A 15761-nucleotide genomic window follows, 5' to 3' on the forward strand; every position below is an offset into this window, starting at 1 on the left:
AAGTTCACTGTTTGTAGCCGTACGCCTTTCGTAACATCACGCTTTAGGACTTTGTCACTTCCACGGGGTTATTCGTAGTAGCAAAGCCAGAAGGGGAATGATAAAATTGCCATCGCGAGGTGGGTTTGGACATGTCCAACCATTGGCCAAAGAAGTAAACTTCAAACTCCTGTAGTCCCATTTCATTCCACTCGTTCCTGGCGATTTCCATCGTTCCAAGCAGTTCTGTCGATGACTTCGCGTAGTGCATGTCATAAATGTGTTTCCACACAACGATCTTGTGCCTTCCAGTGATACGAAACGTGACAATGCGATCACGGACATTCTTAGTGATGTGGAACCAACACATCAAAACGGTCACGGTGCCACCCATAACCGAGATAACGGCGTTGCTTTGAGCAACATCAGCGTTCCCCATTACGTAGCTCAATCGCAAGGGTCGGTTGTAACATGCTGCATACGCTTCGGACAGTGCCTGCAATGCATCAACAAACTGGGTTGTCTTCTTTTGGGACATCAGGAACAACGCGACAACATGCGTATTCCTGCTCTTGTCCGACAAGAGGCATACCAGAAGTGGGTACTCCGGGTTTGTCATCGTGTGAGTACAATCCAAGTGCAGCCTTTTCGCGGATGGCTCTTGATTTACGTGATCCAACATCGACAGCGTTGTGTTGCGTTGCGATGATGGACATACCCGTAGTCGACGCGCCTGGCTGGAGCCATTCGGGCGGCCAGGCCCGGTCTGCGGTGGACGGCCGCGGGAGGCGCGGTGTGTGGTGCGAGCAGGAAGGGTGATGACCAGGAAAGGCCAGGTTTAGTCTTCGATGATTGGTGGAACCAAAAGGGGATTTAGACTTAGAGTTAGTATAGAATAAGTTTAGTCAGTTAGTGAGTAGTTCAGTCCTAGTTTTGCCTCCAACTGCTCAATACACCACCAAGTTTTGCCCGGAAGTCCACTGCTCCCCAAACATTGTGGTTGTGTTGAGAAGTTGCACGGAGGCGCAAGTTGCGACAAAAAATTCTTTAGTGCATCAAGATTAGCACTCAACATAGATGTCCCAGAGAGGACAGGACCGACCGCGCCAGGGCCACAGCGACGACGCCCAAAGAGGCACGAGCAACGGACCGCGCGTATGACCGCTGGAGAGAATCGATGGGGGTGCACACCCAGTCCCCAGCTGCCCCAAGTTGAAGGGCATCCGCCAGGAACTACCGCGAAGGATGGAAGGAATGTTTCGAGGACAAGAGACTGCTGAAGCAGTTCATGGTCATGCGCAAACTACGAGGCGATCCCAAGGAGCTCGACGAAGCTGTGCTCGAAACAGAGCTACGAAAGATCGTCGACGAACCCAAGAACTGTATTGACGCGGACATCCCGCTGCTATTCCACGGGATCCACATGGGCATGAAGGATGACGACGTTCTCAGCCGCGTGTGCAAATTCTTGATGGACTGCGACGAGCGAATCGAAGCACGCGTCATGAAGGGACATTTGAAGAAGCCCGAGATGCGGAAGAAGATTTTCAAACGGCTGCTAGAAGTGGTAGAGCCAGTCCGAGATGCGTGCGTCATCGACATGGAAAATGGCTGGCATCCGATGGAATTCACATGGGAATCAATCAGCGAGTTGGTAATGCACCATGCGCAAGAGCAGCAGCGTTTTTACTCGACATACGGCGCTAGATGTAAAAAGCCGGGCTATGAAGCCAAAGAAGCGACGAATAAAAAGAAACAGCGAAAGGATGATTACAGTCGACAAGAACAACGCGACGTGTGGCCACGGCATGACGACCGCGAAAGAAGCCGCAGTCAAGGGCGCGACAGACGTCATCGATCAAGCGACCGGCGCGAACCACGAAACCATCACCCTTTGATGTTCGGTGAAATTGATATGGACGACTACGATGAGGATGGAAACCTCGTGACAGCTGCCACACATGGCGGATACGTGAACCCTTTCAAAAACCGATGGAAATCACAGAATTACCGGGTGGTGGAAGAACAAATGAGAGAAGCGAAAAAACGCAAAACCAAAGAGCTAGTAGAAACCGAGGAGTTCATCCCACTGACGAACGACAGCGTGGACGAAGTCGACGAGCCGGACGTGATTCGGCGGAAGGGACGAACGATCCTAAAAGCCAATCTAGTCGGGGCTAGCAGAACTGTGCGGCGCGTTTATGGCTGGGAGTCAAAAATCAAACAACGTGAACCAAGGGAATTCGTGCCGACGGGGTGTTTGAAGTGCGGCGACACATCCCATCTATACGACAAATGCCCTGGCGCATCGGCCGAGGACAGAGGCAAAGTCAAGTACGAATGGGCGCTAGTTGCAAAGCGCAGGCAGAACAGGAAGGCGCTTAAGCCCAAAGCAAAGAAGATCCGGGACAGTCTCATGACGGCCAACAAGAAGTGGCGGGAAGAACAGAAGCAAAGTCGCACGGCAAAGGCAACGGAGCCTGAGAAAAAGAAGCTCCGAAGAATACTGGAAAGCCCTGCCGGCGGCCACCATCAATGGAGTTTTAAACGTGTCATACTGCCCTGACAACGGGAGCGATGTGGGAATTAATTCCACCACCATGGTCAAGACACTGCGCAAGCTGGACAAAACAGTTCAAGCGGCGCAGTTGCCCAAAGCATGGGTTGGAAGCGCAGTGGTAAAACTACCCGTCGTAGCAAAACAACGGTGGAACTACGAGTCACTCTGAGCACGGCCGCCGGGCAAATTAAGCTGCCTGGAAAGCAGCTATTTTCCGTGGTCGACGAAAACGACGAACTCATTATTAGCAAGTACGCGTTGATGTCGATTGGACTCGACATGGACCGACTACTCGAGCAAGTGGCCGTGCGCCAAACCCGTGAAGACGGCGACGACATTGGCGACCCCGGCGCAGACGAAGACATCGCATTCGGTGTCAGTTTGCGGGGGTCACATGCAAGCGATGAACAGCTGGATGTGGAAGACATGCAAGCAGCAGAACAGCTGTACAAGATGGCGATCACGTCCGCGAACGCCGTCGACCAAGAACAGACAGCGGCGTTCAAGCAAATACGAGGAATCGTCGTCGACGCCGCCACCAAAGGAGTATGGCGAACCAAGGTCAGAGGCACATACCTCCCGGCGAATGTGAAGGCGATGGAAATACGACTCAAGGCGGATGCACGCCCCAATCGTTGCAAACCTAGAAAGGTGAACCCCTTGACGGGTATGTTCGTCGAAGCGTTTGGCAAACAGCTGGAGCAAGACCAAGTTATTTATGCAAACAGCTCAAGCTCACATTGCAGCCCCGTCAACCCGGTTACGGAAGGAAAGAAACTCGTCAAGACAAGCGATAAATGGACAATCGAAGAACTGTTGCAGTACTTTCGTCTTACGATCGACTACAGAATCATCAATAGCCAAACGATCCCACTCGCTGGCGCCATGCCGTTCCAGTTCCTCGTGTTAGTAAACGTCCGCAGCGGCAAGTACCTCGGCGTGTTGGACCTTACGAAATGTTTCTGGCAATTACCACTCGAGAAGAACTCACAAGAACTTCTGTCCTTTATGCTCGGCTACCGCATCATGACCCCAACGAGGGTTATGCAAGGTCACTGTGACTCGGCGCTGTTCTTCCAGAACACCATGAAGGAATGTTTCAAGGACCTACTGTACAAAGGCGTCCTTATTTGGATCGACGACATCCTGGTGTGGGCGAACACCATCGACGAGTATGTGAGCGTGATGCGCGCCGTGTTCGATGTATGTATCTAGTTCCGACTGCGTTTGAACCCACACAAGAGCAAGCTACTGTGCAGCGAAATCAAATGGTGCGGCAGAACCATCGAGGGCGACGGGGTGCGACAAGACCCCACGAGAATCCAAGCGCTATGCGACAGACCGATGCAGGTCAGCTGCAGCAATTCATCTGCGCAGTGAACTGGATACGCGACAGCCTGATTGGCTTTGCCCACACGATCGGCCCATTCCAAAAACGACTCACAGAAGCGTTGGTTGGAAAGAAACGCAAAAAGAATTGCGACATCAATCACCATCGACCTGACCAAAGAAGAACGGAGCAGTTTCGACGCAGTCAAAGAACTGATGCGAAACGCCGCTCATTTGTGTCACCCACATGAAGACGCTGAGATGTGTCTGTTCACCGACGCCTCCGCCTACGGCTGGTCCATTGCAGTCACCCAAGTACACGATTACGACGACGACACCCCTATCCAAAACCAATAACATCAACTCCTCGTACGCCAAAGCGGCATGTTCGACAAAACGCAAGTTAACTGGTCTGTTATCGAAAAAGAAGGCTACCCTATTGCGCGTGCCTGCGACACCCTCAAGTACCTGCTGCTACGACCCAATGGGTTCCTCATGTATTGTGATCACAAGAACCTCATTCGCGTCTTCGCGCCGCACGACAAGCTCAAGGCACACCCGCGCAAGAAGCTGATCCGATGGGCCGACATGATCGGCCAGTATCGCTATGTCATCCAGCAGATCGACGGAGTGCACAATCTATGGGCCGACCTCATGAGCCGATGGGGCATACTGCATCCCACAGAGGCGAAAGTACGACGAATTTGGTGGGAAAGCCCGCCGAAATAGCGACACCACTCATTCCGAAGGACGGAACATCGAAAATACATGCGCGCGTTGGGCAAATGGACAAAGAAGTAAAAAGAACCCAAGCATGTCTACAAACCGCCTCCACCTAAGCTACGGCCGCTGGACGACACCAATTTCATATGGCCAGACCTCGACGCTATACGACACGCACAGGTTTACTCCAAATCTAAAAAAACCAACGACCACGATGACCGCGGGCTCCTCGAAGTCCATGGACGAATTTGGATCCTCGACGACGCCGACGACCTATTCACGCGTCTTTGCATCGTCGCGCATTGTGGCAGCATGGGCCACCGCGGACATCAAGCCATGGCAGCCCACCTGCGGAAAATATTTTACATCCGCGAGCTTGATGCAAAGCTCACGGCATGGATGAAGACGTGCTTGCTGTGCCCGCACACTAGGGGTGGCAGGGTCATTCAACGACCTCAACAGTATGCTTGGCACGCGACGCACCGAAACGAAGGCCTAAACTTCGACTTCCTATTTATGGGTGAAGCGTGGCGAGGACCGAAGTACGTACTGGTCCTCAAAGACAACTTGGCCTATTACTGCCGCCTCATTGCATGCGACAGCCCGACAAGCTAAGTTGCCGTTAAAGCCATCATGGAATGGTCGGCGTTATTTGGAGTCCCAGAAGTCTGGATCTGGCGGAAGCCATTTCAAGAACTCCGTCATGAAGGAAGTTGCTACGCGCCTACGAGCACAGCACAACAAACGTCTTTTCACGCGCGGCCAAGTCGGCCGTGTTGTCGCTGTCCAGACCATGGTCCACCGACACGTTCAACGCTTGCGCGACGCCTTCGATGCCGCCAAGCTCCGCGAGGGCACCCGCCGCATGCTCCTTGGGGGTTTCCACGAGACGCACCAAGTCCTTGATGTGGAGCGGCATTGCTTCATTGTCGAAATATGAAAATGGGCAAGTTTATGTGATTGGTAAAACTGAGACATGCGAATGCGCGTTCCATACAGTAGTGCTTGCATACTGCCCGTGGCGCAACGGGACGGTTGAACGAGGCAACCGTGACATCTTGGGACTCATGCGAATCATGCTGAGAGGAACAAAACTCAAGGAAACAGAATGGGATTATCTGTTAACCGGTTGTACAAGCCAAAATCTACCAAACGCCGGTGGCGACGCTGGACCGCAAAAGCCCCATGGAATGCTTCACTGGCTTGGAACCGACCACAGCGCTCAACACCATCGTTGGCAAAGTCAACGTACGATTATCGAAGATCAGGTTCCACACGATCGACTGGAAAGGAAGGAACTACGGCAAGCTGTGGAGGAACTGCGAAAATCACTACAAGAAGTTCACTCAACAATCGTCGACAAGCGGCGCGCCGCCGAAAACAAGCGAATGCTTGAGGAGGAAATGAAGGTCACAGGAGGAGACTTTGTGCTTTGGTCACGCGTGGACGGAAACACAAACTACCCCAAGCAACGGGTCACATGGATTGGCCCTTTCGAGTCCTCAAGTGCCTGCCCTACTCATGTGTCATAGAACACTTGATTACGGGGGTGGAGCGCAAGCGTATCACTCACGACTCAAGTTCTACGCGGAAAGCCACTTTCAGGTTATTGAAGAAATTATCGACCACGTCAGTGAGCCAGGACCACGCTGGTTGTTGACCAAATCGAAGACGCAACCCTGGTTTTAACCAGTGGGAGTTACTCATCCGTTAGAAAGGCCTAGAGAGCCTCGAAGCAAGCTGGGAAAAGCTCCCTGCGATGCGCCAAAATATCCCATCTTTGGTGCAGTCGATTGCCGACCAATTGCCACACGGCGCTAAATGCGAACGGCTGGTCGATGCCCTGGAACGGTTGTAGAGTACCCTCCTTCATATCATTGTTGCAAGTTGTGTTACACGAGGTAGGTGCCGGACACGGGCATGGGGGGAGTGCTGCGTTGCCATGATGGACATACCCGTAGTCCTAGCACCCACTCGACGCGCCTGGCTGGAGCCATTCGGGCGGCCAGGCCCGGTCTGCGGTGGACGGCCGCGGGGGGCGAGGTGTGTGGTGCGAGCAGGAAGGGTGATGACCAGGAAAGGCCAGGTTTAGTCTTCGATGATTGGTGGAACCAAAAGGGGATTTAGACTTAGAGTTAGTATAGAATAAGTTTAGTCAGTTAGTGAGTAGTTCAGTCCTAGTTTTGCCTCCAACTGCTCAATACACCACCAAGCTTTGCCCGGAAGTCCACTGCACCCCCAATATTGTGTTGAGAAGTTGCATGGAGGCGCAAGTAGCGACACGTTGTTAACCCGAGCAGGAACATGGTTGTATCCAAAACCAAACCACTCAGTTGGTTGGGTGGTACCCTGAAGACTGCGATTCATCAGCAATGACTCCATCGTGTGAATATAGGAGTTCGAATGCAGCTGGGTACTTCTCACGTACGCATTGCAAGATTGTACGGCAGCAAGTCATGGAACTTCACTTGCATCGAATCGCAGCAAAACTTCGTTGTAAATGTAGCCTGGCTTGCCACCAAACTTGGTCAGATTGTCGACAAACTGCCTCACGGGTTGCAACCATGGAAACTGCGCACATGCGTCGCTGTGGCTACAGTTCTTGAACACTTGCTCTGGGCATGCTTCGCACTCGAGGATTTTGAGCTTCGATGGACATGACAGATTCAGTCCAAGAGTTGATGTTAATTCACATTCCATCCACACAATCTTCACACGGCGAGATTTGCATAGAGAGCACGTCGCCCCTGACGCACTCGTTTGGACCCGATATACCATGCGGTAGTTACTGGCAGGGACCCTCCATAATGGCCACTTTGTCGTTGTAAAACCACAACCACGGACAACCTCACGCGATGGCACGAAGGGGTCAGTCCACCCATACCACGGTCGTCCCACATGGTAGCGCCACCACGAGTAGTAATTGCACCTGTGCCACCCTTTGGCAACACTCCACCAGCGACATGGTTTAGTCCACCCACACCACCGTCGTCCCACACGGTAGTGCCACCACAGTAGTAATTACACCAGTGCCATCCTTTGTTAACACTCCACCCACACCATGGTCGTCCCACGGTTGAATCAAAGTGCTTGTTGTTGGATCAATACCCACATGAGTAGCAGCAAAATCATGATTAAATGGCAAGCCACGATCCAAAAAAATGGCGTGGCCAATCGATGGCCAGATAGATATCAAACCAGAAACGTAACGTTGGTCTGTAGCGGTCGAGGTTTCGACATTGCTGGCGTCGGGAAACAATTCATCAGAGCTTGTCACCCCACTTTCACGTCACCTAACAGTCGCATTAACATTCGTAGGATATGAATCGGCGGATGATCCAACAATGCATGGTCCATCACCGCTAGTCTTGGCAATCCACGGCTACGAAACGCCATGCCACCACCACGCGCAATCTCACCACGAGTCGTAGATGCCGAAGCATGGACGCGATGAGCGCGCGACGATGACCTGCACTTCCACATTGAGCTGACTGCGTCGTGAGGGCTGTGGCACATACGATGCCCACGGAAATCGAACTGCAGGGTCGTTTTCGGTCGCCTGCATTGCACAATTCTCAATCATGAAAGATCAAAAACTGATAGATTTCGCCCAGTTCCTCTGCGTGGCAAACATTGGTGGCTGTCCCATTTCAATGGTGGCAGGCCATTCTTCAGCCATACGACTACAGTTGTATCTAGCCTTAGTATTTACAGTTAGTATTTATACTATGCGTAGTATTATACACTTCCGACTATATCGAAGTGAGCTGATGGTATGACAGTGGTTTCTGGGCTTCAGGTTTAGTAGTAGTGAATCGTACGTTGCATACATGAGGCTGCGGTACTGTATATCGCGAAAACGAGGTTTTGGCCTGGACAAAACCCACAATAGTAACGGTACTCCGGAGTATTCAATTCGACAGTTTGACTTTCAATCGAAAATAGAATAATTTTGGCAGTTAACAAAATGTAAACAGGAGTTTACATTTTGTAAAGTGACACGATTATTGAACTTTCGTGGCCAATTTTTACTCTATTTGAACGTATTTTCATTCAACAATCTAATCTCAACGTTGCGCTCTGTTATTCGAGCCAAATCGATATGAAATTCAAGGAGGTTTATGTTGGGTTTTTTTAGGTTGAAGGTTGACGAAACCGACGAAACTTCAATGTTCGAGGCGTGATTTCGCGTGAACCAACACGAAGTTCATGAATCTGATTACATATTCGATGAAAACTTGGTGACAGGTCTATGGACAAACAAATTGGAAGGATTTGGACAAAGTTTAGGTAGGGCTTTTTTAGGTCAAAGTATTGAATTTTCAGTATACAAAATGTAAACTGGTCTGTTTACATTTCGAAAACATTTTATATTCATTTTAAATTAAGACTTGTCCAACTTTTCGTTCGAAACTATATTACGTTTTTGCCCAGGCGAAATCGGATTTCGCGATTTCACGCAGCCCCCGGCAGGGGTCGAAAATATGCATATTATATGAATGTTTTAGCTACTCAGTGCATACATAATGCATAATCGTTGCAATAGACTGAAATACATTATGCATATTATGCAATATATGCGCATTAATGAACATATTTTTACTCAAGCGTTTCGTGGACAGTCGATACGTCCCAGTAGCTGCGGTTGCACTTAAGGAAGAGGGTCGCCTCAATCATGATTGGATGCAGTGAAAAACGGTCGAGGCCAATCAAAGCACGCGCCATGCTGAAAAGACGCTCAGCTATGTTTGAGTTGGGGTGACAGCACCAAGGAGGACATAGGTGTCATTCTCGTCGGCCAGGCGCGCACGCTCAACGCTCTTTCGTCAAATCCAGCATCTTCGTCCGAGGCATCGTCTGCGCCGTAGTTGCTTCGCAGTGCAGCAACGGCCAACTTCTCTGGCCGAGTGAGCATGCGACCACGTTGAAGCTTCGTGACGGCATCTTCAAAATTTGGGTTGCCAACAATATTTGCTGACCCACCAAACATATTCTAAGTGTACTAGATTTATTTCATATATACAACTCAAGATATTTTGTACCAATGTACCTCCCACACTGTAGCGTCGGTAGACTGCACTCGCTTTGACACGGATTCTACCTTCTTCAAATCTTCCAGCAGACATTTCAACTTCTTCGTTTCGCCAAGAGTTGGTAGAATTTCCAAAATAGTGTCGTCCTCGTGGGCGAGATGTTCTCGAAGCTCGAAAAATCGCTGAAGCATGGCAAACGTTTAACTCCAACGAGTGTCTTGGCGGAGAATTGGTCGTTGTTCTGTACGAAACCTACGAAATTAATATAGAATTTAGAAATTGAAAATATAATTGAAAAGAAATATGGTATGTTATATGAAATTATATTAAACAATAAAATAGACTTACAGGAGTTTGGACGCCTGGTTCAGTGTTCGCAGTTTCATCATCAGCTGTTGTATCTTGGCGAGCTCGTCCTCATGCTGCTGGGTGTACGCCTTGACCGCAAGATTCAATCGGTGGCTGGCGCAGCCAATCAGCGGCACGGACATAAGCTTGGCCAACTTTTTGTTGACGCTGCAGTTGTCACCCACCAAGAAGACACATTGCTTGATGGTCTTCTTGAACATGGCCAAGACTGACTTGATTGCAGTGTAGTGCGTCTTCGCACTGTGGTAGTCATCCGGCTCGTGAATGATGGGCGCCAGCGACAGGAGAGGCTGCTCAAAGACTCCATCCTTTTCGTACGACCCAAAGACCGCAAGGTAGTGCTCGGAGTTATGTGTCCACCCGTCGAAAATAATGCCAAAACGATCCGGAATTTCTTTTGAGATCTCTTTTTCGACGACTTCAGTAAGCCGTAAAATGTTGTCGCGAAGGGTCACATGAGAAATTATAGGCAAATTCGTAAATCTAAACAATAATGTTTGATATGTGTATGATCAAAATCATAATCGGTACAGGACTACAAATTGTATTCCATATACGTTTGCGTACAATACAATACAAAATATAGGAAAAGTCAATACAAAAATTGGATATATCAATTTCATAAAAGTATAATAAGTACAAGACTTTACCGCCGAGTCGATGGCTTCTCACAGAACGTAAGCGGTAGTCCTTCTTCAACAATCCACGAGATCCAGCCGAATCGCCCTTTCACCCGGTCACTGACCCAAAGCCTGATGTTAGTAGACTGCGCTGCTGTTGGTGCTTCGCGCATGAGTGTGGCGTAGTTACTATGACTTGCCTTGACATGGGCAAGTAGATTCGTGTAATCCCTGCCTTCTTGTTGGGTGTACGTGCGCTGGCAGAGGGTACAACGCCATCGCCCAGTCGTTTCGTCGTTCGAGTCAGTGATATCAGAAAAGAAGTACCTACTGCACTGCTCGGGCGAGAACTTGGGCGCGGTTGACTTGCCGGAGAGAAACGTGGACATCACCGAGCGTTTAAAGGTGTAAATGATGATTAATAACATCCAACAGCGGCCTTACGAACTAACAGCTGTACTAATGACTGGCTACTAACTGTAAGCAGTGTGGTAGGCGATGTTATCATGTGACAAATTATTTGTATGCATTGTCAAATCGAGTCAAAATACATAATACATCATGCATATTTTTTCCAATTCTTGAAAATACATTATGCATAATACCCCTAAATATTTACTAGTATGTTTTATGCATTATTTTATTTCGACCCCTGGCCCCCGGGGTTCGAGTCCCGGGAGGTTCATTCTTTTTTCATGCTTTTAGCAATACTACGTACTACTCTGGTCCAAAATAGTTGTTATGTTCATTTTGACTTGATTAAAGTATGAGAGACCAATTCGAAACAGCTTGATATTTGTATGTAACTCCAGAAACGCATATGCAAGGCCAAAAATACAATGACATTTTATTAATTTGTCACAACAGCTTGTTCTTGGGAATTCACTTGTGCCTCCATGGACGCTTCCTCGCCCAGTCGATAGTTCAAGTGGATCAAAGCACTCTCGTATGTATAGGCATCACACTCAACGTTGAAGGACGTGAAGTCTGAGATCAGTGCGTCCTTCTTCATATGAGGGAGCTTATATTCGTTGCTTCCATGTACAGTATGTCGATGCATTTCTCCATCACCTTTTGAAGTGTAATGAAAGTTTTTGACACCGTATCCACAGGCAACTCATAAAACGAGGTTTCTACAGCATCAATAAGATCCTCGATCGTTTGAGTGCACTTTTGATACTGCAGGCTTTGAATAGAGTTAAAATAACTAAAACGTTAAACTCTGGACGATTCGGCGGCTGATTCTTCACTTCAATTCCGTTGATACTTCGCGACTTCAGCATACTTGTTGTCAAGCACTTGTGGGGGCTGGCATTATCTTGTTGGATTACAACACCAGTCTGCGGTGGGAACTTTGACTGTATCGCAGGCACAACATTATTTAAAACCATATCCAAGTATACTTTAGCATCGACTGATTGTGGAGTCGTCACTATCGTGCCTTTTGACCGATTTTTACTGTTGCGCCGTGCAGGCACTTTTTCGACGAACGGCCAAACGCCGATTTTGCCATCGAAAATAGCGCCGTTTAAGTCAACACGAGGGCGGGCAATGGCCGCCAAGAACATAACTTTTGTTATAAACTGTTTCGACTTCACAAATCGAGCTGCGACAGCTTCGTCCTCGTACACATAGAATTTTCTTTTAACCCTAGTCAGATAGAACCATTTTTCATCAATATGCACATATTCGTGCATATTTGAAAAATTCCGCCAATAGAAAAAACTACCTAACAACTATTTTGGACCAGAGTAGTACCTATTATTGACGGTAGTTATTGACGATAGTTGTAAATCCTTGACGGGAGTTGTAAGTTAACTAAAGGCTGTTGTATTTTCTATTTATCTCCACACTGAGCCATGTACCTCAAACGTGGGTGTCGGTCGACTCGATGTCAGTCACACTGACCTCTACGACGACCATCGGCACGGCCACAGGCATCGGTGGGGACGGGGCCAGCTCGATTGTTTATTTACAAATGCGGTGATCGTCGACGGAGTTCTCGTTGTACCTTCCGCAATCAACTCCGTTGCTGTTCGGACACGCGCATTGCCCGGATAACATTTATCCGGACAATGCTGCATCTGTGACAATGTGGAAATGAGTTGGCTCAATTATGTTACAATCTTTCCTATCGGACTTGGAATTTGTAGGAGGCCAATGCGTTATTATTTGAATTGTATCAACAACCCGCGACACATTCTCATATACAAATAGTACTTCGAAGTACTCACGTCGGAAGACAGACCCATCCACGACACCGACGACGCTTTGGCAACGATCGCAACGAAGAACGTCATGGCAGCGTGGTGGTGGTGCGCGCCATTTGCTTCAGTGACGTGAGCGACGACGATGTCCGCGGTGTTGGGCCATCTGGGTGACGACGACGACCGTGACGCAGTCGACGAGTGTGCGATTGCCCACCACGACGATGCACAAGACAAACAAGCGTAAGAAGAACACTCCGCCGCTGCCACCGCCGACGATCGAGAGCATGGGCTAAGTATTGAATTCGACGCCCAGTTCCCCGAAGAGTCTATGGACGTGTGGGACTCCGACCTCTTCATCATGTCCCAGCACACGGCGACGCGAAGCTGGCACGACCGCGGTGTCTCTGGGGTGACGACTCCCGGGGGTTGTGGGATGCGGCGCTCGATTCCAGTCCCGCCGTCGTATTGGCTGCGTACTTTCCGGGCGACAAAGACACGGAGAACATGATGCAGCCTTCTTCGTGGCATGAAGAAAAAACAAAGAGCTAACGAAGCGATCGACGACTACAAGCGGCAGTGGGAAGCCGCGCGTCAGGCGATTCTACTCGAGCTGGCCCCTTCCCCTTCAATGCCCGTTTCTGTGCCGGTGGTCGTCCCCGAGATCAGTGTGACTGTAGGACAACAAGTCGACTCCCAGTTCCCTGCTGCAACGACCATCGGCATTGGCTTTGGTGGTGTCGACCTCCCATGCGGTACAGCCTCGTCCCACAACGCTGTCATTTCTACGGAAACCAACAAGTGTCAGCACGCCGTCCAAGTTGCTGTCGCCGCGGACGGCCTCGACACGTTCGACCACAAAATCATCCTCGTCGTCGGAAGGTGAAATTACGTGCATTGTGGACGTGAATGAGGATTGGCTAGAACTTGAAACGGACATGCAATGTAGCCAATCCATGTGCAGACTCTATTTTAGGAGCATGTTGGGGTAACGTTAGTATTGTTATGTCGGCTATCGACATTACTAGAAGGCATCGACAATGGCGTACACTTGCATGCGATGCTCTATGCCATTCCTTCGTGATGGACGCGTTCAGTAGTAGTACACGGACACTGCTTTGCGTGCGCATTTTACTTCACAGTGTAATCAGTATTAGTAGTACTGTACGTAAGAGTAAGGCCTTCACCCCGGTAAAGTGTCCATGCATGTGATCAAAAACACTATACGTATCGTCAAGTTAGTTCGCGGAGGCTAAGCTCTGGCGATGTAACTATGAATAAACCTTGGGAGTTCAAGGTTACAGGGCTACAGGCTAACATTCACTGCAAGACCGACATACATGTAGCAAAGCAACACTCATGGATTTGAATCGTCGTTCATGTAAATAGCTGTGGTGTCTCTACTCGAATTGGGACAATTTGCGCTGCGACAGCGTTCGCTTGAACGCGCGGATGACTCGGATTTGCGTGCGCAGGCGCTTAAAGCCTCGGATCCACAATTCCTTGGTGCGGTCCGTGGGGACGTGGGCCACGGGGGCTGTTTCTTGGCATACTGTGAACGAAGCAGGAAGGGTGATTAGGCGAAGGAGCAAGCCCACGGGCAGCGACAACGCCCCGATGACCAGACAGATGATCCACTGGGTCACGTCCAAAGGCACACAGCTAAACACGAGCGACCCAAACTGGACGATGAGCACTTGGAACACCACTTGGACGACCGAAATGCCAAGGTAGATGGGGTTGGCGAAGATGCCCTCGAACACGTTCAGCTCGTCGTGGATGCGGCGGGAGTTGATTTCGTTGAACAGCTGCAGGAACACAAACGTGTTGAAGACCATCGTGTAGTGCACGGACGGTCCAGTCGTGCCAACCGGGCGGTCATACTTGCGGCCCGAATCAATGCCGAAGATCTTGTCCCCGGCAAACGTCATGGTGAGAATCACCGTCAACTGGAAGATGGCTTGGCCGACAATGTGCTTCAACATGCGCTCCGAAATGAGGGGCTTGGTGCGCGGGTACGGCTTGCGCTTGAGCATGGCTTCCGTGGGGGCGTCCGTGGCCAGCGCCAACGACGCAAACGTGTCCATGATCAAGTTGACCCACAGCAACTGAATGGCCGTGAGTGACGACTCTTCCAGCACCACCGCGCCAATCACCGCCGTGGAAATAGCCACCAAGTTGACCGTCAGCTGAAACTGGAGGAACTTGGCGATCGAGTCGTACACGTTGCGGCCCCACTTGACCGCACTCACGATCGACCGGAAGTTGTCGTCCATGAGAATGATGTCCGACGCGTCCTTGGCCACCGCCGTGCCGCAGATCCCCATCGCAAACCCGACGTCCGCCTTCTTCAAAGCCGGGGCGTCGTTCGTCCCATCGCCCGTCACGGCCACCACTTGGGGACCATGCGGATACACGTTCGACTGAATCAACCCAGACACCAGCGTGTACTTGTCCTTGGGACTCGACCGAGCCAACACGCGAAGCATGGGCCAGATCTTGTCAAACTCGTCCTGCTTGATGTTGCCGTTCGCGTCCAACACGCGAGCGCGGAACACGGACCCCTCCATCACCAGCGACCCGTCGTTGGGACTGATGATTCCGCACTTGAGCGCAATGGACTTGGCCGTCGCGATGTTGTCGCCAGTCACCATGCGCACGACAATACCCGCTTCGTTACACTGGCGAATGGATTCCGGCACTTCTTCACGCACCGGGTCTTCGATCCCGACGATGGAAATGCACGTCAGGTCCGTCTCAATCTCCTCGTCCGACCAGTTCTTGACCACTTCTGGGGTCACATCCACGTCACGGTACGCCAGACACAACGTGCGGTAGGCTTGCGACGCATACTTTTCGATGATGTCATTGTTGACAGCGTTGCGCTCCGTAGCGCCAAACGCGGACGTGGTCCCGTCCAAGTTGAGCTGCGACGTGCACA

At 50.3% G+C, this 15761-nt stretch overlaps 6 protein-coding genes across 6 annotated transcripts in view; 3 read left to right on the forward strand and 3 right to left on the reverse strand.

Moving 5' to 3' along the window:
* Positions 1-687: 687 nt before the first annotated feature.
* H257_02524 (hypothetical protein) lies at positions 688-2545 on the forward strand (the record flags this gene model as incomplete). Its single annotated transcript, XM_009826205.1, has 3 exons — positions 688-794; positions 1066-1134; positions 1210-2545. The coding sequence occupies 3 exons, from the start codon at positions 688-690 to the stop codon at positions 2543-2545; spliced, it is 1512 nt and encodes a 503-aa protein (XP_009824507.1).
* A 2770-nt stretch (positions 2546-5315) lies between these two features.
* On the reverse strand, positions 5316-5669 carry H257_02525 (hypothetical protein; the record flags this gene model as incomplete). The annotated part of the gene is made up of 2 exons (XM_009826206.1): positions 5316-5492; positions 5589-5669. 2 exons carry the CDS (start codon positions 5667-5669, stop codon positions 5316-5318), a joined length of 258 nt encoding a protein of 85 aa, XP_009824508.1.
* Positions 5670-9968: 4299 nt separating this feature from the next.
* On the reverse strand, positions 9969-11002 carry H257_02526 (hypothetical protein; the record flags this gene model as incomplete). Its single annotated transcript, XM_009826207.1, has 2 exons — positions 9969-10476; positions 10644-11002. 2 exons carry the CDS (start codon positions 11000-11002, stop codon positions 9969-9971), a joined length of 867 nt encoding a protein of 288 aa, XP_009824509.1.
* A 1963-nt stretch (positions 11003-12965) lies between these two features.
* On the forward strand, positions 12966-13804 carry H257_02527 (hypothetical protein; the record flags this gene model as incomplete). Its single annotated transcript, XM_009826208.1, has 3 exons — positions 12966-13063; positions 13118-13285; positions 13337-13804. 3 exons carry the CDS (start codon positions 12966-12968, stop codon positions 13704-13706), a joined length of 636 nt encoding a protein of 211 aa, XP_009824510.1. The 3' UTR covers positions 13707-13804.
* Positions 13805-14220: 416 nt separating this feature from the next.
* H257_02528 (calcium-translocating P-type ATPase, PMCA-type) lies at positions 14221-15671 on the reverse strand (the record flags this gene model as incomplete). Its single annotated transcript, XM_009826209.1, has 2 exons — positions 14221-15611; positions 15638-15671. The coding sequence occupies 2 exons, from the start codon at positions 15669-15671 to the stop codon at positions 14221-14223; spliced, it is 1425 nt and encodes a 474-aa protein (XP_009824511.1).
* Positions 15672-15682: 11 nt separating this feature from the next.
* The window catches only part of H257_02529 (calcium-translocating P-type ATPase, PMCA-type), a gene marked incomplete at its 5' end in the record, with an annotated part of 12020 nt that continues 11941 nt past the window's right edge, over positions 15683-15761 (forward strand). The window contains one exon of the mRNA XM_009826210.1: positions 15683-15754. Within this exon, the coding sequence (XP_009824512.1) occupies positions 15683-15754 (72 nt within the window). The remainder of the gene's footprint in view (positions 15755-15761) is intronic.

Source organism: Aphanomyces astaci (assembly GCF_000520075.1).
Source record: "Aphanomyces astaci strain APO3 unplaced genomic scaffold supercont1.4, whole genome shotgun sequence".
NCBI classification, from domain to species: Eukaryota; Oomycota; class Saprolegniomycetes; order Saprolegniales; family Verrucalvaceae; genus Aphanomyces; species Aphanomyces astaci.